Below are 23,402 nucleotides of genomic sequence, written 5' to 3'. Positions count from 1 at the left end.
TTCTCCGCAAGTACTGCCAACTTCCACATGAGTCAGAGGGAGACAATGATTTCAGAACAATGTCGTTTATCAATAGTCCAAGAACATACGCCCGCCGAGGATCGAACTCGCGACCGCGATCGTAACCACGCTCTTACCTACTGAGCTAAGCGGGCGGGCTAGGTTAAAATTCAGCTCGGGTGTGAAGGAATATAATCCTTAAGCCTCTTGAAATGAAAGTGCCATTTAAAAAAAAAATAATTACGTTTCCGTCAAATCACTGCCAGTAATAATTTGTACATACAAAAGTATTCAAAATCATCGGAGTTAATGGATAGTCTATAAATGTTAACATCCGAGTTCAACGACAGAACTAGCGGCCGTTTTCGTCATTTTTTCTCGACGATACCTATTTAACGGCTACTATACTTTTTCAGGAATAACGTAGAACCCGGAAACTTTCCACAGATGTTCCGAAAGGACACATCTGTTAAACCAGATGATAAAAGTTTTCACATGTTTTTCATAAACAAAACAATTTGCGCAAAACTTTGGATTTTTGCTCGATTTTTTTCAAACTGAAGAAATTGTTAGCGAATATCTCAAAACGTAACGATCGTATTTGGCCCAGAAATTGTAAATGTAAGCCATGGTCATTCCTTGGCAAAACTGTCAAGTTGATTTGCAAGAATTGGCTTCATTTTAATAGATATAAATGAAATACTTTACCTACCGATTTCCAGCGTGGTTACATTTCCAGCAGTCGTCCGGATAGCCGGTTATCCAGTGTGAAAATAGGTTGTTACATTAAATATCGAGACAAATATGTAAGTTAACCAGACGTACACATGCAGCACGACCATTTGCTTAACTTTTAACGTGAAGCTTTCCGTGTTAAAGTGGTTTGTTTGTTTTGGGTTTAACGCCGTTTTTCAACAGTATTTGAGTCATGTAACGGCCACTGGCACCAGACCGGAAAGAAAATGCCTCTGTACATGTTATACCCTACCCCTAGGTATTCTATAAGAACCATGGTCATGAACGGGAAAATATACTAACCCGTTTCAATCGTACATTTCTCATTTTGAACGCGCAGTTCGGTGAATGGGTACCTAGTATATTGAACAAGTGATAATTTATCTTCCATCGTGCACCAGTCACATTATCTCAATATTCCATATTGCAGAGATGCTCCACGTATTTTATGCTTTCGTCAACGCTACAGAAAAAACTTGCGTGAATTCCCCTAATGAACATCCGGTCTAGAAGTCACGGCAGTGTGCACATGTTAGGCGAAATGTAAACAAACAAAAACAAAATATTCAAAGTTTTACGATAAAACTCGAAATGGTGAATGAAATTTATCTTGGATATGATTTTGAATTTGAAATAATACATTGGTATACATCTGTTCCGTGTATTTAATTCATTTTGCACATTTATGCTGCATATACACTTTTTATCGAACACGTGTTGTAAAATGACGACTGACATACATTTTCACATCGGCCAATCAGAATGATTTTGTAATCTAGACCGGAACTTCACCAGGGAAGTTCAAGCAAGTTTTTTGTGTAACGTTGAAATAACTATAAACTACGCGTTGTTTTTCTAAGATAAGAAGTATTGAAAAAATGTGACCGGTACACAATAGTACATAAATTACCACTTGTTTGAGATCCATAGTACACATTTACCGAACTGTTTTAGGTATGAAATGCGCGATTGAAACGTGGTTAGTATATTTTCCCGTTCATGACCATGCTTCTTATAGAATACCTAGGGGTAGGGTATAACATGTACAAGGGCATTTACTTTCCGTTCTGGTGCCAGTGGTAACGGCGGGCAGTTAACCTAACCAGTATTCCTGGATTCTGTACCAGTATAAACCTGTTCTCCGCAAGAAACTGCCAACTTCCCCACATGTGGAGGACTAATGATTTCAGTCACAAAGTCGTTTATCAAATAGTCTAGGAGAACATACGCCCCGCCCGAGGATCGAACTCACGTCCCGGCGATCCGTAGACCAACGCTCTTACCCACTGAGCTAAGCGGGCGGGCTAACCGTGTTAAAGTGGAGTATTATAGCGATTAATATACTACTGTTATAATTATTTATAAAAAGGAAATCTTAAACAAATATTTGACTCAATTTTACATAAATCTTACAAAGATATTAAAACGATAAAATAAAATGTTAAACAATAAATAATATGAATCGGTCATTATAAAAGCTGTACAAAAATAAGGGTAAAATAAGAATAAAGGGAAGTAATTCAGAAAACAAATCTATTTTTAAATGAAATAAAGCAGTTTATCATTTAGCTTACTCCTACACAGTGATCTCCCTTGTCATTCAAATCAGGACAGGTAGAAAGAATCGCATGCAGATCTATATCCTATACATGTACAACTAAAAAAATATGATTCAGATCACATGCTGTTTTATTACTGACGAGTGCATTATGTATTAAGGCTAAACTAGAGAAATCTTTATTATACGTTTTGAACTATTTTTTCACGACATATTTTCGTGCGCTTCGGTCACGTCTGGGTTTTAAAGGAATACACCTTCGCTTTTCAACTTATATGCTCGATGGATCAACAGACTTAAAACATAATTTTAATACGAAATGACGCATTCTTTAACCTTATTGTATTTACATATTTATGAAAATATCAACCGACTGTAGAACAATGTTCAGAAAACAGTTTATATCAATAAGAATATCTGTCGATTAGCCCGAAAAACGGACAAAAAAATCTGTCATTCAGTGAAAATGGTTAGTCTGATATTTTTGCAAGCTCTGGAATAGGGTAATTATAGGTCTCAACCACTTCGTGGTTTCAACCTAAAACAGTGTTTGCGTGTTTGGGGGGAGTGGGGATGCAAGCGTCCGAAAGAGATGATTATTGGTAATGGGGCGGGGATGCATGCGCCCAAAAGATATCATTATTGAAAATTCTATTCTATTCTATTCTATTCTATTCTATTCTATTCTATTCTACTCTATTCTATTCTGTTCTGTTCTGTTCTGTTCTGTTCTCTTCTCTTCTCTTCTGTTCTGTTATTTTTGTATCTGTTGTGTTCTCTTTCTTTCTGTTTTGTTCTGTTCTGTTCTGTTGTGTGTAAAGGATTATGCTATATTTCTCGCCACACTGAATGTACGTGTGACGTATTCGTCAAAACAATCGTTTATAGCAATTTTTCTTTCTGTTCTGGACGGTGAAATATACGTTTTCAGGTTGAAACCGCAAAGCGGTTGAAACCTATTATAACCGTATTCTAGATACTGCTAGAATTCAATATTGACAGTTTTCAATGAAGCAGATTAATCTGCCGTTCTATTTCCGCACTGCTTTTATTGATTATTTACGAGTATATCGACCCTTATCTCTCTACATAATTTCTATGTAAAAGTTCCTGGTCAGGTTTAACAATCATTTCAATGCGCATGATAAAAGAAAATATATCAAATTCTACAACTTTAAAAGCTTTCTAATGGTGTATAACTTAAGAAAATCAAAAGAGAAACTATGACACACTTGCAGTTTAAAAATAGCAAAATCTATAGATTTTAGCGTAAAGTAACGTTTATATCTTTCACACCGTTAAAGGCACTGACCTCCAGGTTTTGGATTAAAAATTATCTTTCCTTCAAATTGAAGTTTTGTCATGTTATGAACATTAGAATATGAGTTTTTGTTCCTAAACCTTTTTAAAAATGCCAAATCAAAAAATAAGGTGACCGCGTCAAGGAAATGAATTAATATAAATTTTTTGATGAAAGCTTGTTTTCAGATCCTTTACATTATTTTGATTATACTTGATTTGATATATTGTATGTATGTGAATTGTGTACATGATATATTAAGTAAATACTGTTTAAACCAAGATGACCGCGTCTGGAATCGAGCCCGGACCGTCTCGACAATAAAGAGGTTTTCCGGCTTTAGTGTTAAAGCGTGTTAAACATAGATATTTATAATCGAGACAGTTTACCCCGAGTAAACGCTTTTCGATTTTCATTGTAAAATGTAGCAAAAACAACTAATTCTCATGTGTTTCCGTAACATATAGTCTGTCAGTAGTTAAGTTTCAAAGCATTCTTACGAAATATATAGTATCTATTTCCAGATATCTAAAAACTTTCTCTTTTTTTTTGTTGTCGAACGATCTAGAGGCCATTGCCTTTAACTGTTAAATTTGAATATCTAATATTTCTATTATCTATATTCTCTTTGTGAGTATTTGTGTTTTTAATGAAACAGACACTGTATTTCTCATTGGTATCATTAAAGTAATTTTTTATTAAGCCGATATAGGCTCCCAAGTGTGTTTCTAGACACTTGATGGTTTTAGTCAGAGCAAAATTTAAACTATATAATGTAACATGGATGCAAATGGTTTGAATGTTATACTGTTTCATGGAAGTGACTTGAACTGTTACATCGCAGTGGTTTGCAGGTTTCAACCTGTCTGTGCTGTCAGCGCTTTGATTTGCTTAAATAGGGGTACAGATGCGGAAAGTAAATTTCGAAAACTTGTGACATATTCGTACGATTATTCTGGAATATTCGCACAAATTCCTCAATGTGTGAAGAATTTGTTTCTGTGCAACAACCTTGTAATATTTCATAATAGTATCAAAGAGAGAGAATTCGGCATTATTCTTATACCAGGTTGATTAAGATGTGTATAATTCTTGTTTGACATGCGATTATAAGCGAGTAGGGTGTTTTTGTAGATCACAACCTTTCGAATGCCAACCACCTAAGATGGTTTTCAATCCGGGTTACCCTATGTCGGCTGATTGTTTTTCTTATGTGAAAACTTTTATTATCTTTAATGACTGAAAACTTTAAAAATTTAACATATCTGTGTTTCAGCTGTGTTCAAAAAATGTTTTCAAGATTTACGGCCAATGCATTATCTTGATGAATGAGAAAAAGATACATAGGAAAATCAGAATAATGGTAGACTCGGCTTGTTCATAAGCAAGAATGAAATGTTCAACCCCCTCACGCCCCTTTGCAACGGTTTAAGTAAAACTTGAAGTGTATGAACTCAGTGATTGCAATACAACAAAACGATAAAGACTAAGTTTTGGTCTTTATTGACTAAAACTGCTTGCTAAGCCGCTTAAATGAGGATCAATTTGTTATATTCTAATTTATTAAAGCTTAGACGCATATTGGAGCTTTCATTGTAAAAATGTACACTCTTTGCATTCTGTTAAGATGTTTCTATTCGTAGTGTTTTCTCTTTACAAAATGCACCTGTGACATCCTTTTTTATGACTATAAGATTAATTGGTTTGATTTTAGAATATAAAAGATCTAATATAACCAATCAAATGCATTTCATTTTTTGTAAGAGTATAGCTCCTGAACATTCATTGAAACAGTTAAAATATATAAAATGTTTCACAATATTATTTATCGAAACATGCTGTAGACATCTTTGATTGTCTATAACAAATGGTTACTGTGCAATTTACTAGTCAAGATGTGCAGTCTATTAATTAATTTGTACATTTCTCAAGTTATTTTGTGTGATATGCAAGCTGTTATGTGCAGCCTGTATGTTGGTTTGTGCAGTGAAAAAGCCGTTTTGTACAGTTTGTAGTTTATATGGGGCATTTTTGCAAGCTGTTCTGTGCATTTTATCAATTGTTACATATATTTATTTAGAGGTTTTGTACATTCACAATTTGCTCTGTGCGTATTTAAAGTCATTTTGTGTAATACACGTGTTGTCGTATTCATTCCATAGCTGTGTGCAATTCGTGAGAACACTGTTTATGCATCACCGATTGTATGGATCTTCAGTTTATATTTATTTTGCGTTCAGACTTGCTACACGGTATTTTCGGCATTTTTAAAAAAATGAATACTCCACAAAAATAAATGTAATTTAATTATAGAAAGCGTCATGAATGAGATGTCAGACTGAAGATTGTTTCGAAATGTAAATGAATAATTAAGAAATTTATTTTCTAATCTAAGAGAGACTTTTCTGACATTTTACAATTTCGCCTTATAAGTCTAACCATAAATTTAGTAAAGGTCATTGATAACATGCTAATTTATACCTTTTTACTACAGATTATATTTGTGGCTGACCTATTTCTTGGTGTGCAGCTCTTGCTAATGCTTTCAGGACGTCTACTCTTGCCTTTCTTTGTAGTTACTTACTAATGACTGCATTTTCTAAATTTCGAGTTTTTGCATACATCCTGAGCCGTGTAGTATGGAACAATATTTAAACAAAAGTTGTATATTGCTTTGTGGCGTACGCATGTCTCTGTCTAACAAGTTGACATTATGATTTGGCATTCGGAAAAACATCTTGCATTCTTACATGTCCATGCCCAGTTTGGTCTGATTATGCTTGCTACATTTTTAAAAGGTATTCGTCTAGCTTTCGGACATGCTGTAATTTGACATACTATATTTCTCATATTGACTAGTGGTTACTTACATCGTGTCTCCTTGGAGCGTCAATGGCGTATACGTATTGATGAAATAACATAATTGTCTCCTTAAATGTTTTGATGCTTACATATATATATTCTGCTGTGGATTATGATGCGCTGTGACAACATAAATTAAATGCGTTTTAAAATGCATTCTCATTTGCTTGTTCAAATGGAGATAACCCCTTGGTTATGAAACATGGAAATACACGAACTGTACCGATAGTGCAAAGGCTACACGTCCGGTAACCGGACAAGCAACATATATTCCTTTTTTTTAATCCAAGCGAAATAAGTATTTATTACGAATGTCTACCTTTAATACATTATAGTTTGTGGATATTTATACCGCGCTATAAATAGCCTACACAACAGAATTATATCAACATGAACTTAGGAATTAGGATATATTTTTAATCAGGCACTTACTGTTCCCTGCTCTTTAATATGAACTGAATTAGAAGAAGAGGCTGAATGACTTCATACGCATTGTTTCATGTCAAATCATCACGGAAAACGTACGTCGTATAAAAGAATCAAATTTTCAACCTTTTTATTCATAGTTTTGTGATACGAACACACTTTTATCAGGTATAGAGGGATCAATTTGACAAAACATGTTGTTTTTCTTGTCAAAAGACGTTTCACATACCAGGTACTATTTACTCTAATTATTTCTCTAACAGTTTCCATCCAGTTGAAATGAAACTTGATATACAAGTCTTCCATGTCAGGTATTTTTTCTGGAGTAATTGCCCTTTTTTGGACTTTGAAATATTGGCTCGAATTTCATGAACATATATATACTTACGTCCAGCAGTATGTCTATCAATATGAGTCAGACTTACTGATATAATTGTCCCTTTAGTTTGTCCTCTTTTCAGTATGAAAACATGCTAGGTTTTTTTTTCAAACTTTGTGTTGCCCATTTTACATTGAGGTTTCTGTTTTCAGTTGATAGACTTGAATTCGTGTTCTATATGATATATACCTGATATGTTTTGCTAAAATCCCCTTTCATGTAGTTTCTTCTTCAGAGCAGACGGCCACAGAGTTGGTGGTTACCTCAGATCTCAAAAAGTACATAAAAATTAAGTACTCTGAACATGACTAGCGGTTCAAACTTATTGACATAAGATTTTTGCAAGATATTCTTGTAAATAACCAAAGACATTGTGCAGAGGGTAGTAAGCCGTTGCATAACTTTTGAATAACTTCTGAATAGTTTTCAAATTATTATCCACACTGCAGTTGCTCCGCCGTGCAATATCTCGGGAACAGGCGACTGACCATCCGAGCGGGTCTCGAACTCACAGCGGTAAGAGACAAGTGATTCGGAATCGGCGTATTGACCACTCATCTAATTTGTTTCGTGGTAGCCAGCTGAAATTTAATGCTGAATTGCGTGTGTATGTGTGTGCGGGTGTGCGTACTTGTGAGAATTGACCACTCATTTAACTTTGTGTGCGTGCGTGTTTTGTGCTTGTTTTGGGCTTGTTTTGGGGGTGGAATGAGAAATGACATGTTTTAAGTATAACACCCATCATTGGCAATATTTTAAAAAATACATGTATAGAGAAAAATGTATGTAGACTCAAATATTACAATTAAATGACTAATTTCAGTCCACTAAATTCCATATGTATAGTCCATTAATCATCTAGAGCCTTCAGGTTCGAAAATCAGCAAATCAAGGCAATACAAAATACATACATGTACATGTTTAATGACGTTTTCCTTTTGAATATTAATCATATACACATCAAATTAATGTTTAACTATACCTTATAATGTAATCTTATAACAACAACTATTCTTTATAGATGCTGTAAAACTCAAAAACATTCAATCGGTCATTACCAGATATTTCATCCTTATTTTCATGTGCCGTACAATTGAAAAAAAAACACCAAATATAAATTTGTTCAACAAATCAATAAAAATTTTGTTTTAAAACTAAAAAGATACCGAAAAATTCGCGATTGAAAGATTACTTGGAAAGCGCTACTGAAACTTTTTACTTAAGACGTTGTCGTGCAAATATATTACGTAATTAACAATAATGTACATTATGGTCGCCCGATTATGCTAAGTCCCATGCTGCATTGTGCATAGTGACAAAGGGGAGTCTGTGTACTCGCATGTCTTAAACTTGGGAGAATATTTCAGTCAACCGTTCATACGTACGAGTAGGCACATTCACACCGTCCAGGGACCATTTTTATTGACCGAGCAAGATAAATATCAGAGACTTATGAAGAAGGTCCGATGAAACCATACAGGTAGCAGTATGGATATTGAACAAATGAACAAGGAATGATGTAACCATATGAATATCATATAGAGACATGGGCATGTACAAAAGCAAAATGTATTTTCAGTTGTTAAAATGTTGATGTCAGTTTGTCCGATAGAAGTTTGCATGTTTCACAAAGCAATATGCAATTTTTGCTTCAATATTGATAGTGTAGTTTTAAATATAAGCAATGCTCTCTTGTTATTTCAAGAAAGCTCTGTGTGTGTATTCTGGTTTAACGGTTTTTAAAACATTTTTTCAGTCATATAAACGACGGTGTCTACTTGTATCAGTGAGCACAAAGCCCAATCTTATAGTGCTGCATCACTGGAATATCATGCCGTAGACACGCGGTTGCTCTATCACTAGGATACCGAGGCGGTCAAGAAGAATCAAACTGATTCAAGAGGGATTCAATTACTTCAGTTCTTGTTCATTTGGCAGACTAGTTGATTTGTTGTTATCTTAAGGAAATTAGAGTAGAATGCCCCTATATCATTGTAAACAAATAGGAACTTATTAATCAGTATTATTCTAATTGATCCTTTCTGGTATTGTATAAACAACAGATAAATTTCTATATTACACCACATTTTACAGGGTTACTGCCGCATTAGATAGCTAACAAAGTCACATAGTTTTTTCTCTGAATAAAAACTGCCTAAACCTAAATCAAATACATTCTATTTTACCCTTTATGGTCAGAAAGTCACATACATTTGCTCACAGTGAAAAAAAAAACACTTCTTAACAAATACCAATATACAGGCGAGAATTTGCAACATGAATCGCACAATAAATAAACCTAAACTGTCAAACATTACAGATGTCTAAGAACAGGTTGGGGCATATGATATCGCGGGACACTGTTATGGCATATGTGTTTTTAAAATTGTTACATCTGTTGTTTATTATTATTTCAATAGGTAGCCCATTGCATGAAGCCAGGATGTGCTTTGTCTCAAAAATGCGAAGCATGTAAGTATAGGCAACATATTTATACAAAATAAACAAAGAAGAAGTTTCTATTCTAGATGAGATAACACTTCAAAACGACAATTTATTTGCTCTAAAAAGACTTCATAGAATTGTTCAGCACTTAGTACTGATTTATATTTCTTGACGTAATATTCTTTGTGAAACAAAAGATACATATTATTCTGTATGTCATCCCCTTTTGCTTTTGGTCTGGTAGTCCGTCTGTCTGTCTATTTGTCTCTCTGTCCCGTCACAATTCTGTCCGATATATACCATTTTTCTTATCACTAATAACTTGGCGAAAAAATAATAAACATAATACTTATTATCTTGAACATAACTTTCAGCAGTTTCGATTTATGTCGAGGTATTTTGTTGAGATTGGATATTATTAGGTTCACCTTTTATATCTTTTATCTTCGTAGATTTTTGGATAACAACGTTGACGGTATCTTTTGCCTGTTTAAAGTAAATGTTAAAAATTTCAACGTATGAACTATATTTCTACCCCTTTTAAAATTCTGTCATGTATTTAGATTAAATATTTTATAGGAAAATTGTTCAAGACGAAGGTTTTACATTAAAATCAAAACTTCATGTCAGCTCAGGATAATATTATCCCCTGCCCTGCTTAGTCATGCTCTTGATGGTGTTTTTCTCTGAACGTTGGCTTATGCAAAAGTCATTTAGTGTATACGTTGGTTTTGATTTGTTAATTATATTTTTGATCATAAAGTGTTCTTTCGATAATTGCTACGTATGTTAGAGAGTCACCTGGTGGGATGTTTTACTTACACTGTACTGTGGAGCAATTGTGTGGTTTTGGACTGAGACAATAAACCAGTTTTTACTCCCAAGTAGGGATTTTACCACTAACAGATCCAGTGCGATGATCTTATATGGCCTTTATTTTTCTTTGTATCTATTATTGCATCTGTGTTTTTTATTATTAGAACTAATCTTTATTTTTCTTGCATACAAGACGGGGATATTTCCGTTATTTTTTATTTATTTGTATCCATAGTCTGTATACCCGTGTACATATTTCTATGCGAATGTGGTAATAATGGCTGTTTCTTTGAATTTAGCTTTTCTTATTGGACCTTTTCCCTTTGTTTCTTTGTGTCTAGTGCTGTAGCAATGTCACACATGTCTCTACATAAGTTATGCTCTAATAATTATGAATATGTAGTAATTTCTTTTACCTTGAGGGTCAAACAAATAGACTGTACTAGGATAGAAATGAATATCTTTAATATGATGTTTGAATTAACAGTGAATGTACTAGCAGTCTGTATTTCATGATGATTAGTTACATAGTAATATGATATTAATTCAAACATTAACTTTCTTTCAACAGCTTCTGTCGGGACAAACTTTATGTTCGGTATTATTGGTTACTCTGGTAGGGTCACGTCAACAAGTATTAAGGTTCTTATTACACCAGTATTGCAAGCTCCAGCTCATGTCCGCGTGACGGCGCCGTTTATAAACATGGACAGGACATACACGGTTTCAAACCGTACACTGATCCCGTTGAATGGTACATTAATGCAGTATGAAAATGGAAAACAGTTCAAAGGAGTCGAAGTCAGTTCAGATGCAAATATTTCTTTGGCTGTGGTTACAGGAGGCGGTGACATGATGGAAGGGTTTCTGGCTTTACCAGTTAGTTCGTTGGGTACTCGTTATATTGCTGCATCATACATCCCATTATCAGGATATAGCAGTGAAATTTTAATTGCTGGAGTAGAGAGTGATACAGACATTTTCCTTTCCACAGTCATTGACGGTCATCAAAGTTCAAACAGAACATTCCGCTTACAGAAGTTTGAAACGTATCAATTCAAAGCAAATAATGACGTAAGCGGCAGTGTAGTAACATCAAATAAGCCAATAGCTGTCTTTTCTGGATCTGCATTAGCACTAATTCCTGTCGGGATAGGTGATTATCAGTATATAGTCGAGCAAATGATTCCGACCAAATATTGGACCACTCAGTTCATTATTCCATCTATCTTTCCAAGAAAACACTTTGTCCTAAAGTTTCTGTCTAACCAGGATAATACTGAAGTACATTACTACAACAGCACGAAACACTTCGCAGTATACATGAACAAGGGGTCCATGGAGGAGTTGTTATTTGGTACAGATCCTGTCGTTGTTTCAGCAAACAAGCCAATCAGTGTGATACAATATGGACACGACGGAGATAATATGGACGGAGATCCCTTCATGGCGAACGCACAAGGAACCAGTCAGTTCGTAGACTCGTATAAATTTGCTACACAAAACTATTATTCTTCAGCTAGCAATACCTTAGCCATTACAATTCTAAAGAACAGTACAGGCGGACTTCTACTGAACGGACACACTATGTCTTACTGGAACGCTAAGAATACATCAGTTTCTCCGCCAATGATGAATACATAATGCTATATGTCAATGTTTCCTATAACAGTTTCTACCATTTACACCACAGCGGTGGAATAAAGTTTGGAGCTGTCATTTATGGACGTTATAGTACTACTGCGTATGGTTATCATCTTCAGCTGACATTGACTGATTATGGTAATGCATAGATCTTTCGTTATTTTCACATCACAAATATGTCAGGTTTCAGTGTATCTCAGTACTGGTATCATAGTCATAACCGCCGTTATGACATGCAGTTTACACATTATACTTAAATGGATTAAATTTTTTATAAAAATAATTTCTTTCGAATTTAACTTTAGAAAATTTTATTTGACTGTTCAGCAACTTCTGACTGCATTTAAGAATTCGGTTTTGAAAAGATAATAACCAAAAAGATTAGATATACCGTTGTGTGATGCTATAGCTACCGTATTACTACTTCTACAGATTGCAAAAGTAATGTACCAATACCGCGTTCTACCACTTCTTCAGTTGCCTCAGTAACATCTGCTTCTACTGAGTTTTCAACGCAAAAAGTACAGATGGGTAAGATCACCAGTTGACATGATTAACATCATACATATAAATGGCATTCTCAAAATATCATGACAAGTACATAACGAGGTGGATAATCTCAATGAGCCTCGGAAAGGTAAACATTTGAAAAAAATGTTTGATAATGGCAGAATACAATCAAAGTATAATGTGAATGGATAGAACAATGTAGCTTTCATTCTACACTTGTATTATCATTATGAATTGTTTGCAAAGATACTAATTTAAATATTTTGGCAACCGTTACAAGACTCAAATATTGGCAAAATGTGCATCATATTCTGTGGTTTCTGATATGTATTTTGACATGTAGTAATAACCTGTTATATATAGTTATAATATATTTACCATTTAAATGAATTGAAAAGGAACATGGTGCTTCCACTGCGAAGGTATGACACATCTAAAATATTGTGATAAAGTGTCGAAATGTCAGAATGAAGATGAGGTAAGAACTGTAACTTCATCCGTTCGTATATATATTATAATTTCCTTCAATAGTGAAGAGCATAATGGTTGCTGTTTTTCCACAGTTCGCTTCAGTTTACAGTTTTTGATAGGTAACTTACTGTAAACGTAATACTACAATTTCAATAATTATTTAATTTGCTCTTAAAAGTTTTAAGTTATTGTGCTTTAAAACGACGGCAGCACGTGATGTAATCATACAGTTATAAGTATGGTGTATGTCTTCATATGAACTGAGAATATATAGCATGACAACAATGAACACATTGTTGCCACCCATTCGTACGTTTTATTTTGATATGAATATTTATTTATTCCCTTAACGATATAAATTTATCTACTTTATTTCATGTGAATAAATGTTCTGTTACTGAGATTGAGCTTTCTATACATGTTGTCAAATCATATTCTAGGTTTGTTATGTACAAAGGTATACACGAAGTCTTGATGTGGGCCTCTTTAGATCTGGCTGCGCTCATCCGCAGGTACATATAGTAACTGTTCAAGAATTTATCTCTTTCTTTAGAAGTGAATATGGAGACATTCAATATCATTGATTGGTAACGAACAGTGGATTATGTAAAAGTAAACCATGACTAAATCTATGTATTAAAACAGCGAATACTGGATATCAAAATATTGCGAACAAACCAAGTAAAACATGTATCATGGACAACAAGTAAACGATTGTCAAACAAGTGGTTTGTTTATCAAGTTGGTTATGCTATGACGTTCTCACCATGCTATGTTTTAAATATTGGGATTTTATGATGTGCTAGAATGTTGAATTTAGTAAAACATATACATTTGTATTATTACACAGCAATGCAGCAATAGTGACAGTAATGGAGGTTGTTTCAAATGCTGTGATGGCAATTTCTGTAATAGTGCTGGATGCGGAGAAGATGGTAAAAGTAGTAAACCCACCCTATATTGATTTCAGGGGCATTTTTCACTTTTGCCTTTAATGCCATATATCTCAAGTCACTTGCGACTGATCGCTGGCGGTTCTATCTTTTATAGTGGTAGAATATAAGCTTGTGGATTATGGTACCCGCCCGTGATTGAAACTAAATGATTGAAGGTCACTTTGCAGACCAAGGTCACCCTAGAGGCCAAGGTCACCATGGAGACCAATGTTATCTTGGAGACATTCTTCCAACATTTAACTTTAAGTTACCATATGACATAACGACATAACCAGGTTTTATTTTTTTTTTATTTCAATATTACATACCTTATACGAGGGCTGTTAAAAAATAACGTAGATTTTTGCTGTCAAATGTTGCTTATTGTGTAAATAATAATGTGAAATACATCGTTGTAATTCGGAATCTCTCTGTAATTTGGTCATATATTTTTTGTAACATTTTTGCTGATAGGCGAAGCGCGACGAACGTTTTTATTACCATAGCTACGCATAACCGGCGCAGTCGCTTTTTCATCTGTCGCGATTTGAATTCAATCGCAAATGTTCGCAACTAAAAGTAAACTTTTTGCCCAAAAATACGCCAAAGTGCAGCTACACGTCAGGGCGACATGTACTTAGAGTATGGCGTCATTCCGACGTGGGAGACGGAAGAAAACAACGTTTCAACTAAGTGAGTGTTACTGTTTATATAGAGGATATTACATGAATGTCTTTTCATACTGAATTTATTAAACGAGTTGAATAAAATTATAAAATGCGAGGCTCTGCCGACGTTGATTACCCTGTCTGAGATGCGTGTCGTAAGTGTTCATACATATTTAGTATTCTAATCAAACAATTTGCTTTGACTTAAGTATTGCTCATGAAAATTTATAAAATAAATTAATAAATATGAATTAGTGCAAACTTAACAAAAGTATCACAATGAAGGCACGACGTAGTTAACCGTTAACGTCTTTGAAATATGAACGCCGTGCGCCGGATCCGTGTAAGTGACTGTTTTCGAGGAAGCGTAACTCCTGCATGCATGATCATACAGTTAGTAGAAAGACTGCAAATCATGAAGGTATATTTCTTGTTTTGCTTCATTAAAGTATATAAAAGCTGGAGAAAAGTCTACGTTATTTTTGAAGAGCCCTCGTATATAAATTTAATATTCTTATGATGACATTGTCATAAAGATAGCTCATTTCTGAATTTTATTAAAAAAAAATTAAATGTTGAACTTAAATGGAACGTAATATCGAAACGTTGAGTTTGATTTTTTTTTCCGCTCCTGTGGCTTTTATAATATGCCTTCTTGAGTTGTAAGCAAGTTATTAAGTACAGTTTATTTGATCATGTAATGGAAACATGTTACACATATTGTTTAACACATTATTCTATAAATCATATTTTGATACATTTTTTTCTATATAGTAAAATATCATCACAACTGATTTTCCAATAGAATCCTATTAAAACTACATGCTGAATTTCTAAGCATATCATTTACTTTTAAAATAAATACAATCAAAAGTTAAATGTTCGAACATAATTATTTTGATTTAAATGCATATTACTACATTGAGGTCTGACTTCTTTGTTATATCTAAGTATATATCTCAAAGGCGCTTTTTTCAGGTTTTCCAGCGCCAGGACAAAGAGGTCCGATTTGCTTTGACTGCCCACACGAAGGCGAAGACGAGGAATGCGACATAGTACAGTTGTGTCATTCAAACCAGGCAAGGGTGTATTTCAACTCCTTTAGATTTGAAGATTGAATACTGCTTAAGCCGGTGTTAGGAGGCGTGGACAGTGTTGCATTTTCAATTACTGCTATGAACAGACTCAATCAAACCGAGTCTGCAATTTTCACTGTTTGCCTTGTAACCAGTGCTTCCGATGGATCTACTTTTCAGATTTTATTTTGTTTTTTTTTATACGATTACGTAATTAGTTATAGTTTGTCTGTACATCTTACAGTTTTTATATTGAATGACGGATTCAGTGTTAATGAGGTTATTTCACGGTTTGTGGCAATAAATTGAATTGCAGTTATTTTCAGTTTATATCCTAACACGCTTAACGTTGACAAAAATTGAGGAGATAGTCGTAGATATAGCCGCACTATGACACATGTTGGCAGTGTGAGAGTTTTGACATAGAATAATCTCCATATCAACAGTTAGAGATTGAATGATAATTCACTCCTTAATATAATATGTTCATATATGAGACAAATGTAGCAGTGTGTTACAGGTTTGCATGATAGAAAAGTACGAATGGGGAGACAATGACTTCCATTACATCAGAGGCTGCACCGAGGCCCAGGTAGGTGTAATATTTGTCTGGTTTTAATACAAAGTAAACATTTCCTATCCCATCTCTCTGTATAGAAAATGACACAGTATAAATCAAATTCTGGCAAGTATTGATTTATAAATAATATTGCCCTGACAGTTATGATAATAATGCAACAATCTACTAATTGTGATCATGCATTTAGAAAAATCCTAAGGAAAGGGATGGTGTAAAACAAAACCCTAGAAATCGTGCTCATTTTAAATTCACAAAAATTAAACAAGCTTGTAAACTGTTCGTTAGTTATTCAGCTTTTACTCAAAGACAATACAGAGGTAATGAAAAGGCATGATACACAATGTCCTTTCCGTAGTTAAAATATTGCTAAATTTGATGCAGGTATGTACAAAAAAGCGGTCGGCAAGTGAACTTTCTACGCGCAATGCTCCAGTCTGTTCACACTGCTGTCATTCTGACTTCTGCAACATAAACTGCACTTCAGTCCATACAGCTCCGGCAATAGTTGGTATGTGTTTTGCCTAATTGCCTGTGAAATATACAGCATATATATGTGTATCATTTCGTGCTGCGTCATTTTCTCGATGACGTGATAGAAACTTTCCAAAGTGAAAGGAAGACTCTTATAAATGTTTATATTTTTCTTTCAAGAGCGATCTTCCATTTTGTTTGTGTCGACATTTCATATTATCTCTAAAATGAACTATTTTCTGTATTATAACCCTTTATCTATTTATTTCGTGATAGTGCCCTCGAAAAGTCTCTTTGTTGAAAGAGCGGAGTGCGAAATGCAACAACTGTTTTGTACTGCCTGATATGTAAAGGGCGCGGCTACTCCTTAGGCGTTTATTCTTGCTTTTATGAATAAATATTTGTTTTAAATAATAAACATCGGATAACCATAAAAATATGATATTACCCATTTATTCAATAGCCTTGTTTTAAGTCAATTAAACACGGAAGAAAAAAAAATGCATAGAAACGTTTATTGTTTTTTTGCTACCTATTACCATCTACACCAAAATACGTAAGTTTATGAAGCTATGTTTCATATTTCAGGCTAACATGTTTCAAACTGCAGTGTGAGTTGAATGAATGTGTTGATACAGACATACTAATAAAGATAATATCATACCTGTGTACTGACTTGCATTTGTTTTATGTATCTATTACATTGGTCGGTTGCAAAACCAAGTGTTAGGCTCAACCATTGACACAGGAATGGAAATAGTCAAAAGCACGAAGTCATCTTGTTAACAAGTAGTACGGCTATGATTTAGAATCACACCGACACAATGTAGGTCATATTGCGACTTTTTCAGTTTTTTGTGGTGGAGGAGTTCCCACCCTAGTGCCCTTACAAGCATTGTTTCAAGCATTGGAGGACACCTGGTAGACCAGTTGACCTTCCGTAAGCTAGCTTGGCGGTGTACTCACATGACGAATTTTACACCACAAGCCAGGTTTCGTACCCACGTGGATGAGGACAAGTGATTTGAAGTTAGATACCTTAACCACACGAGCACTGAGACCCCTTTTAGTGGTAATAGTCTGACTTGTTGACTAGCATTACAGATGATGTGTGAATCATCCTGATGTAGATTTAGCAATAATAATTCAAATCGTGTGCTTGATATTTCCCTAGACTGTAAGACAAAACTACATTTTTGTGACATGTTTGCCATATGAAATTCTTCTATGTAGATAAAACTTCTCACATTAATAAATATTCATATGCATTCATACAACATACAGGCACGTGTGTTAATCTTTTAGGGAAATTGTCCATGATAATAAAAAATGACTGTCCATGATCAAAGGTGAGCAAATTTCAGTCTGACTTTATGACATTATATAGTTAGTTCACGTATCAATTAAGTTTATTTTATGACTTATCTTATTGGTAAATAACTGGTCGCATGCAGGTCCATAAAATACGTCATTCACAGCAGAAGCGGTATTCTTGATAACAAAACTTGAACGACCAACTATTCTTCGAAACAAGTTCACGTGCCATACTAAATGTAGAGCTGTTAAACACCAGTCATTCGTATCTTGTTTCTATCAATAGTTTCATTATATTTCGGCAAAGTTTGATTGCCAGTCTGTAAATATTTATTCATATAAACAATTTAACTGAGATATTAACCATACTGCTCCTTTTAAGTACAATCATAAGATAAAACATTTACTTATGACAATGTCGGTGAAAAGCGAAGTCTATTGACCTGGCCAAGGTTCTACTGTGCCTATCGGCACCGGAGGATATCATCTTGGTCAGGTAAACTTGGATAATCACCTCATTAGCATACAATAACTGCTTAAAATTCACCATAAAAAGCGATCTCCTTATAAGTAAACCCATGCGCGCGATGTACTTTATATAGAAACAAAAGGTCGTGATGGCTTTATATCGCTCACCTGAGTTTAGTTGCTTGCTTGAACAAATGTTTTTGCTAAAGTTTAAAAAAGAAACATCAAGATGAGTAGGTCATGTTAAATATCAGTAAAGATAACTACTGAATGAAATTATAGAGCTGGTCCAAATTTCACGATGGTATGTTTAGGACATGCAATTATTTCTTTAGATTAAATTATCTCGTGCGCAAGACATCTTATCTCGAGCGCTCGACGTCTTATCTTGAGCGAACGACATCTTATCTCGTGCACCTCTCGACATCTTGTCTTGAGCGATCAACATCTTATCTCGTGCACACAAGATAAGATGTTGATCCCTCTAGATAAGATGTCGTGCGCACGAGATAAGAAGTTGATCGCTCCAGATAAGATGTCGTGCGCACGAGATAAGACATTGTTCTCTCGAGATAAGATGTTGATCGCTCGAGATAAGATGTCGTGAGCACGAGATAAGATGTTGATCGCTCGAGATAAGATGTCGTGCGCACGAGATAAGATGTTGATCACTCAAGATAAGATATCGAGCGCTCGAGATAAGATGTCGGGCGCTCGAGATAAGATGTCGTGCGCTCGAGGTAAGATGTCGTGCGCACGAGATAATTTAATCTAAAAAAATGATTGCATTTCCTAAACATACCACCGTAAAATTTGGACCAGCTCTATAGTTTTATAACAGATTTCAGTAGTTGTCTTTAATGATATTATACATGACCTACTCACCTAGATGTTTGTTTTTGAAGCTTTAGCAAAGACATACCAAACTTACTGCATGCTGGAAATGTCCTATCCTGATGCATATTATGGTTTGAATGTCCTTCTCAAGCGTTTAATGCGTAGTCATACACGAAAAGGAATTCATTGTAACGAGTCAGAATCAGACTCTCTCTCTCTCTCTCTCTCTCTCTCTCTCTCTTATTGATTAATAAACTAAATTATTAATAAAACGAATTGTGTATTTACTTCATGCAGAAACATGTTTTCATTTGTTCAAATATAGTTTCAAGTTATATACAAACAGTATAAATTTAGACAGAAGAATACCCTTCAAAACTAATACAAATTTAGATAACTTATTCGCTAAGATGTGGTAATATAGTATTGTTACAGTTCTTTCAGAATTATGTACCCTTTATCTAGGAACCTCCTTGAGCAAATGGTTAAGGCAAGGGTTGCTGTAACTTGGCTTATGATATATTTACAATTACATGAATCCCTGAAAGTTTCACAAATTTTAGCAACAAAGGCAATTTATTTTAGTATCATTTTGATAATGCTTGTTTTTCTTTGCATCGGTTTGTTTTCTTCATTTTTCTTGAACAATAGAAATAGGACTGGTCTGTGAATTATTTCACACTTCTGAAGTATATTCTTTCTACAAGAGTTGTCTGACAAAAAAAAGTAAAACCTAAGTGCACAATTTGTGTCAATAATTTGTAACTATCGTTTTCATGTATATTCTCAAGTGTTGCCTCCCTTTGACCATTGCCTAAAATAATAATATTTTGATGCTTTACAGGTAGCATACAAATACCTCCCTTGTGTAATCACAACTTCTACAAGTATTTCATACAATTAAAAACTCTCTCCATGAAAAGGGTTTAAAAATGTTATTTATCGATATGCAGAAACTCGGGTTTTTGTCTTCTTTGATATGTGTTGCTCACGTGACAATATTGTCTTAAAATATATTTGGATTTACGAGTTGAATACGCTGAATCAATAAGCATATAAAGCGTAAATATACATATCAAAAGCGTAGAGTGATCTTTAGATGAAACATTCTTTGGTTCAAACCATCATCAAAGTATGAGAGAAGGTAAATTTGTCTTTCTGTGTTGGCATTAAAATACTTTTCCTTCTTTATATTAAAAGATCCGTTTAACATAATTGGTCAATTTCAAAATTTTGTTTAGTAAATAGTTTTGGGACAGTTTTCCAAACTCACCTATACTCATCTAGACCTTTTGCAAATTAAAGTTTAAAATCATCTTGGTGCAAAAAGTACGAAAGGCAATACAATACTAAAATCTTAAATGATAACCCCATTTGAGTTAGCATGTGCCTGTCCTTTACGACAATATACATGGATTTAACTGTCTTTCACGACATGCCTTATCACTTAAATGTTATAACGGACACTTCGCAATGCTGTTCAATATCTAGGCTTCAGTAAGGGTTATCCCTCCTTTAAGAGCAAGGTCAGGGTAAAGTTTAGAAATGGCGGTATGAGATGACGACCTCTGGAACACTTTAGTTCTAATCTTAACTAAATCTATATGTTTGTAGATTTCAGGATAACAGTTGGAGACAAGTTAACAATTAAAACAAATCATAGCTACCGTTTAGGTTAGGACCGTCGTCACCTCTCTGATAATGGTCGAATGAAAAATGTAGAGGGTTGGGTGGTGGGGGGGGGAGGGGGGGGGGGAAGGGGGTCAAGATGGTGAAGTGTAATACAACGATGACAACTGTTTACTGTGTTTCTTTATGGCCATCGCTTCTACTCTCATAATGTGCACATGCGTACGCGAAACGAGGGGTCAAGATGGTGAAGTGTAATACGACTATGAATACGCAGTTTTGACATCGTGATTTGCACTTCACCATCGTGATCTCGCGCTTCGACATCGTGATCATGTGAAGGCGAAATACGAAGTATGAAATCACGATTGCGAAGCGCACGCAAAATTATGATTACGTGCTTCGCATATCACTAAAACAAGCAATGCACGCAATGCGATATCACAATTGCGAAAGTGCGAAAAAGATGGCGAAAACTTGATCTGGCGTTTCGGCATCGAAATCACGACGGCGAAGCGCGAAATAGCAAGATATTCGTTATTTCGTGCTTTGCTGTCGTGATCCCGTGTCTCGTGCTTTGCCACTGTGGTCTCGTTAAATTGATATGTAATCGTTTACGCTAAATGCACACTCAAATTTTTTTTTTTGTCAATATCTATATAGTAGTGTAAATGAAGGTACGAAAGAAAAACCGACGAAGTGTATTTTTGAAGAAATTGATGAATATAGGAAAAAATGGCGTGTATAAAAACGTACGAATGCATGTTTACACCAACAGGGCAAGTGCAAACGAATAGCATACGTGTACATATTACCTGCTACCCCTATCCCTTTAAAGCTACTTACCCAGAGTTCGGATGACATTTTTTCAACATATTTACTTACACCAAGTTTGGCATAGAATGTACATATGACACTGAGAAATGGGGGAAAAGTGAGTAAAATAAGAGTGACATATTGGTAACAATGCAAAGATAATATAAATTTTCTGTTATTTCGAAAACGTTGCAATGTTTCTTAATACTTATGGTTATTTATAAGGATATCTTTCAAAATTCATATGTTAATACGTCACTAGTCACTTTCAGTGTACTCTCTTTTCATGGATTTTTTGTGAGAAAATAAATGTTCGCGTTTAATGTGTGGGCGAGTCCCTTAACTACTAAAACAAGATAACGTTTATTTCATCAGTTAGTGTAATCATGTTTTTCTTCCACAGCAGTTTTTTTTCTATTATATTTTTTTTCACGCATCAGGCCTTGTAATTTGTATGAATGATGTACAGTTTTCAGAGTAAAATTTGGCTTACCATGATCTATTGAAAATGACTTGTCTTTTCAACTTTTTCTGTACATGTGTTTTTATATTATTTTCAGAGTGAAGTTAATATGTTAAATAAGGCAAGATATTTTCACCTTGTAAAATCTGTCTTTGTCATTATTTAGGTACAAAGAGGTTAACATCGCAATGCTAAACGCAGCTTAAATGAAACTTATTTTACAACAGACACACACTCAAGGACTTTTAAAACGACCCATCTATGCATTTGGAACATTGGATATAAAAGTTCGTTTGCATATACCTATGAACTATGCGTAAACATAAACGTATGAAAGTGGTATTTTTCTGTGTTCAACGAAGAGTAAATAACATTGAAACATCTCATATATGATTGGTTTTATTGTAATATACATACATTCTATGGTCGTTGTCAGAAAAGAAAGTCGTTACCTCGTTAAAAGACAAATTAATTGTTACCTGCTTTTCATATGATAAAAGGTTATGTAGATGACGTTGGCGTAATTTAAAATGTTTATATGCTTGTTTCAATCGAGGAACCCTAGAGCCGCATATTTTCAAGCATAATTTTGATGACTCTCCCATACCGAAATTACTGTATGGTGCTTGATGGTGTCCTTTCAAAATAGAATTCAATAAAAATATTGAGAAATGCCTACTTTTGATATGAATAAATGTCAATACTGGCTCTTTGGAATAGAAAAAAAAATAAAAAAGGACAAATGGTTGTTGAAGAGTATGTAGTCGGCAAAAAGTAACAACATTTAATTTGTGCGCAGCTAATTTTGTATGACGTGAATTAAAGCACGAACTTCAAGTGCACAGGTGAGAAAGATCACACTTGAAGTATCATAAAACAACACACATACTGACTAAAATCTAATTAATATAATAAATAATTGTAATGGAGGAGGCGTTTTTAAAGTGGTTGATTGTATGATGTTTTGCAAATTTTGACATTTTACCTTTTCATAGATAA

The 23,402-nt window shown here is 34.5% G+C and overlaps 1 protein-coding gene across 2 annotated transcripts in view; it reads left to right on the top strand.

Annotated features, from left to right (window-relative positions):
* LOC123530604 (uncharacterized) overlaps positions 1–17,545 on the top strand; it is a 29,516-nt gene extending 11,971 nt beyond the window's left edge. The window contains exons 2-10 of one of the 2 annotated variants that reach the window (XM_053524384.1): positions 9,681–9,732; positions 11,093–12,303; positions 12,598–13,153; positions 13,587–13,658; positions 13,997–14,081; positions 15,728–15,828; positions 16,346–16,417; positions 16,787–16,913; positions 17,465–17,545. In XM_053524384.1, coding sequence (XP_053380359.1) covers positions 13,100–13,153; positions 13,587–13,658; positions 13,997–14,081; positions 15,728–15,828; positions 16,346–16,417; positions 16,787–16,913; positions 17,465–17,469 — 516 coding nt within the window. In that variant the 5' untranslated portion in view covers positions 9,681–9,732; positions 11,093–12,303; positions 12,598–13,099 and the 3' untranslated portion in view covers positions 17,470–17,545. Of the gene's footprint in view, positions 1–9,680; positions 9,733–11,092; positions 12,304–12,597; positions 13,154–13,586; positions 13,659–13,996; positions 14,082–15,727; positions 15,829–16,345; positions 16,418–16,786; positions 16,914–17,464 lie in introns of those variants that run through there. The other variant, XR_008367260.1, reaches the window with a different exon arrangement.
* Positions 17,546–23,402: the final 5,857 nt, after the last annotated feature.

This window comes from Mercenaria mercenaria, chromosome 15 (assembly GCF_021730395.1).
Source record: "Mercenaria mercenaria strain notata chromosome 15, MADL_Memer_1, whole genome shotgun sequence".
Taxonomy (NCBI): domain Eukaryota; kingdom Metazoa; phylum Mollusca; class Bivalvia; order Venerida; family Veneridae; genus Mercenaria; species Mercenaria mercenaria.
The sequence above is the reverse complement of the archived record's forward strand: the minus strand, read 5'-3'. Positions and strand labels throughout refer to the sequence as shown.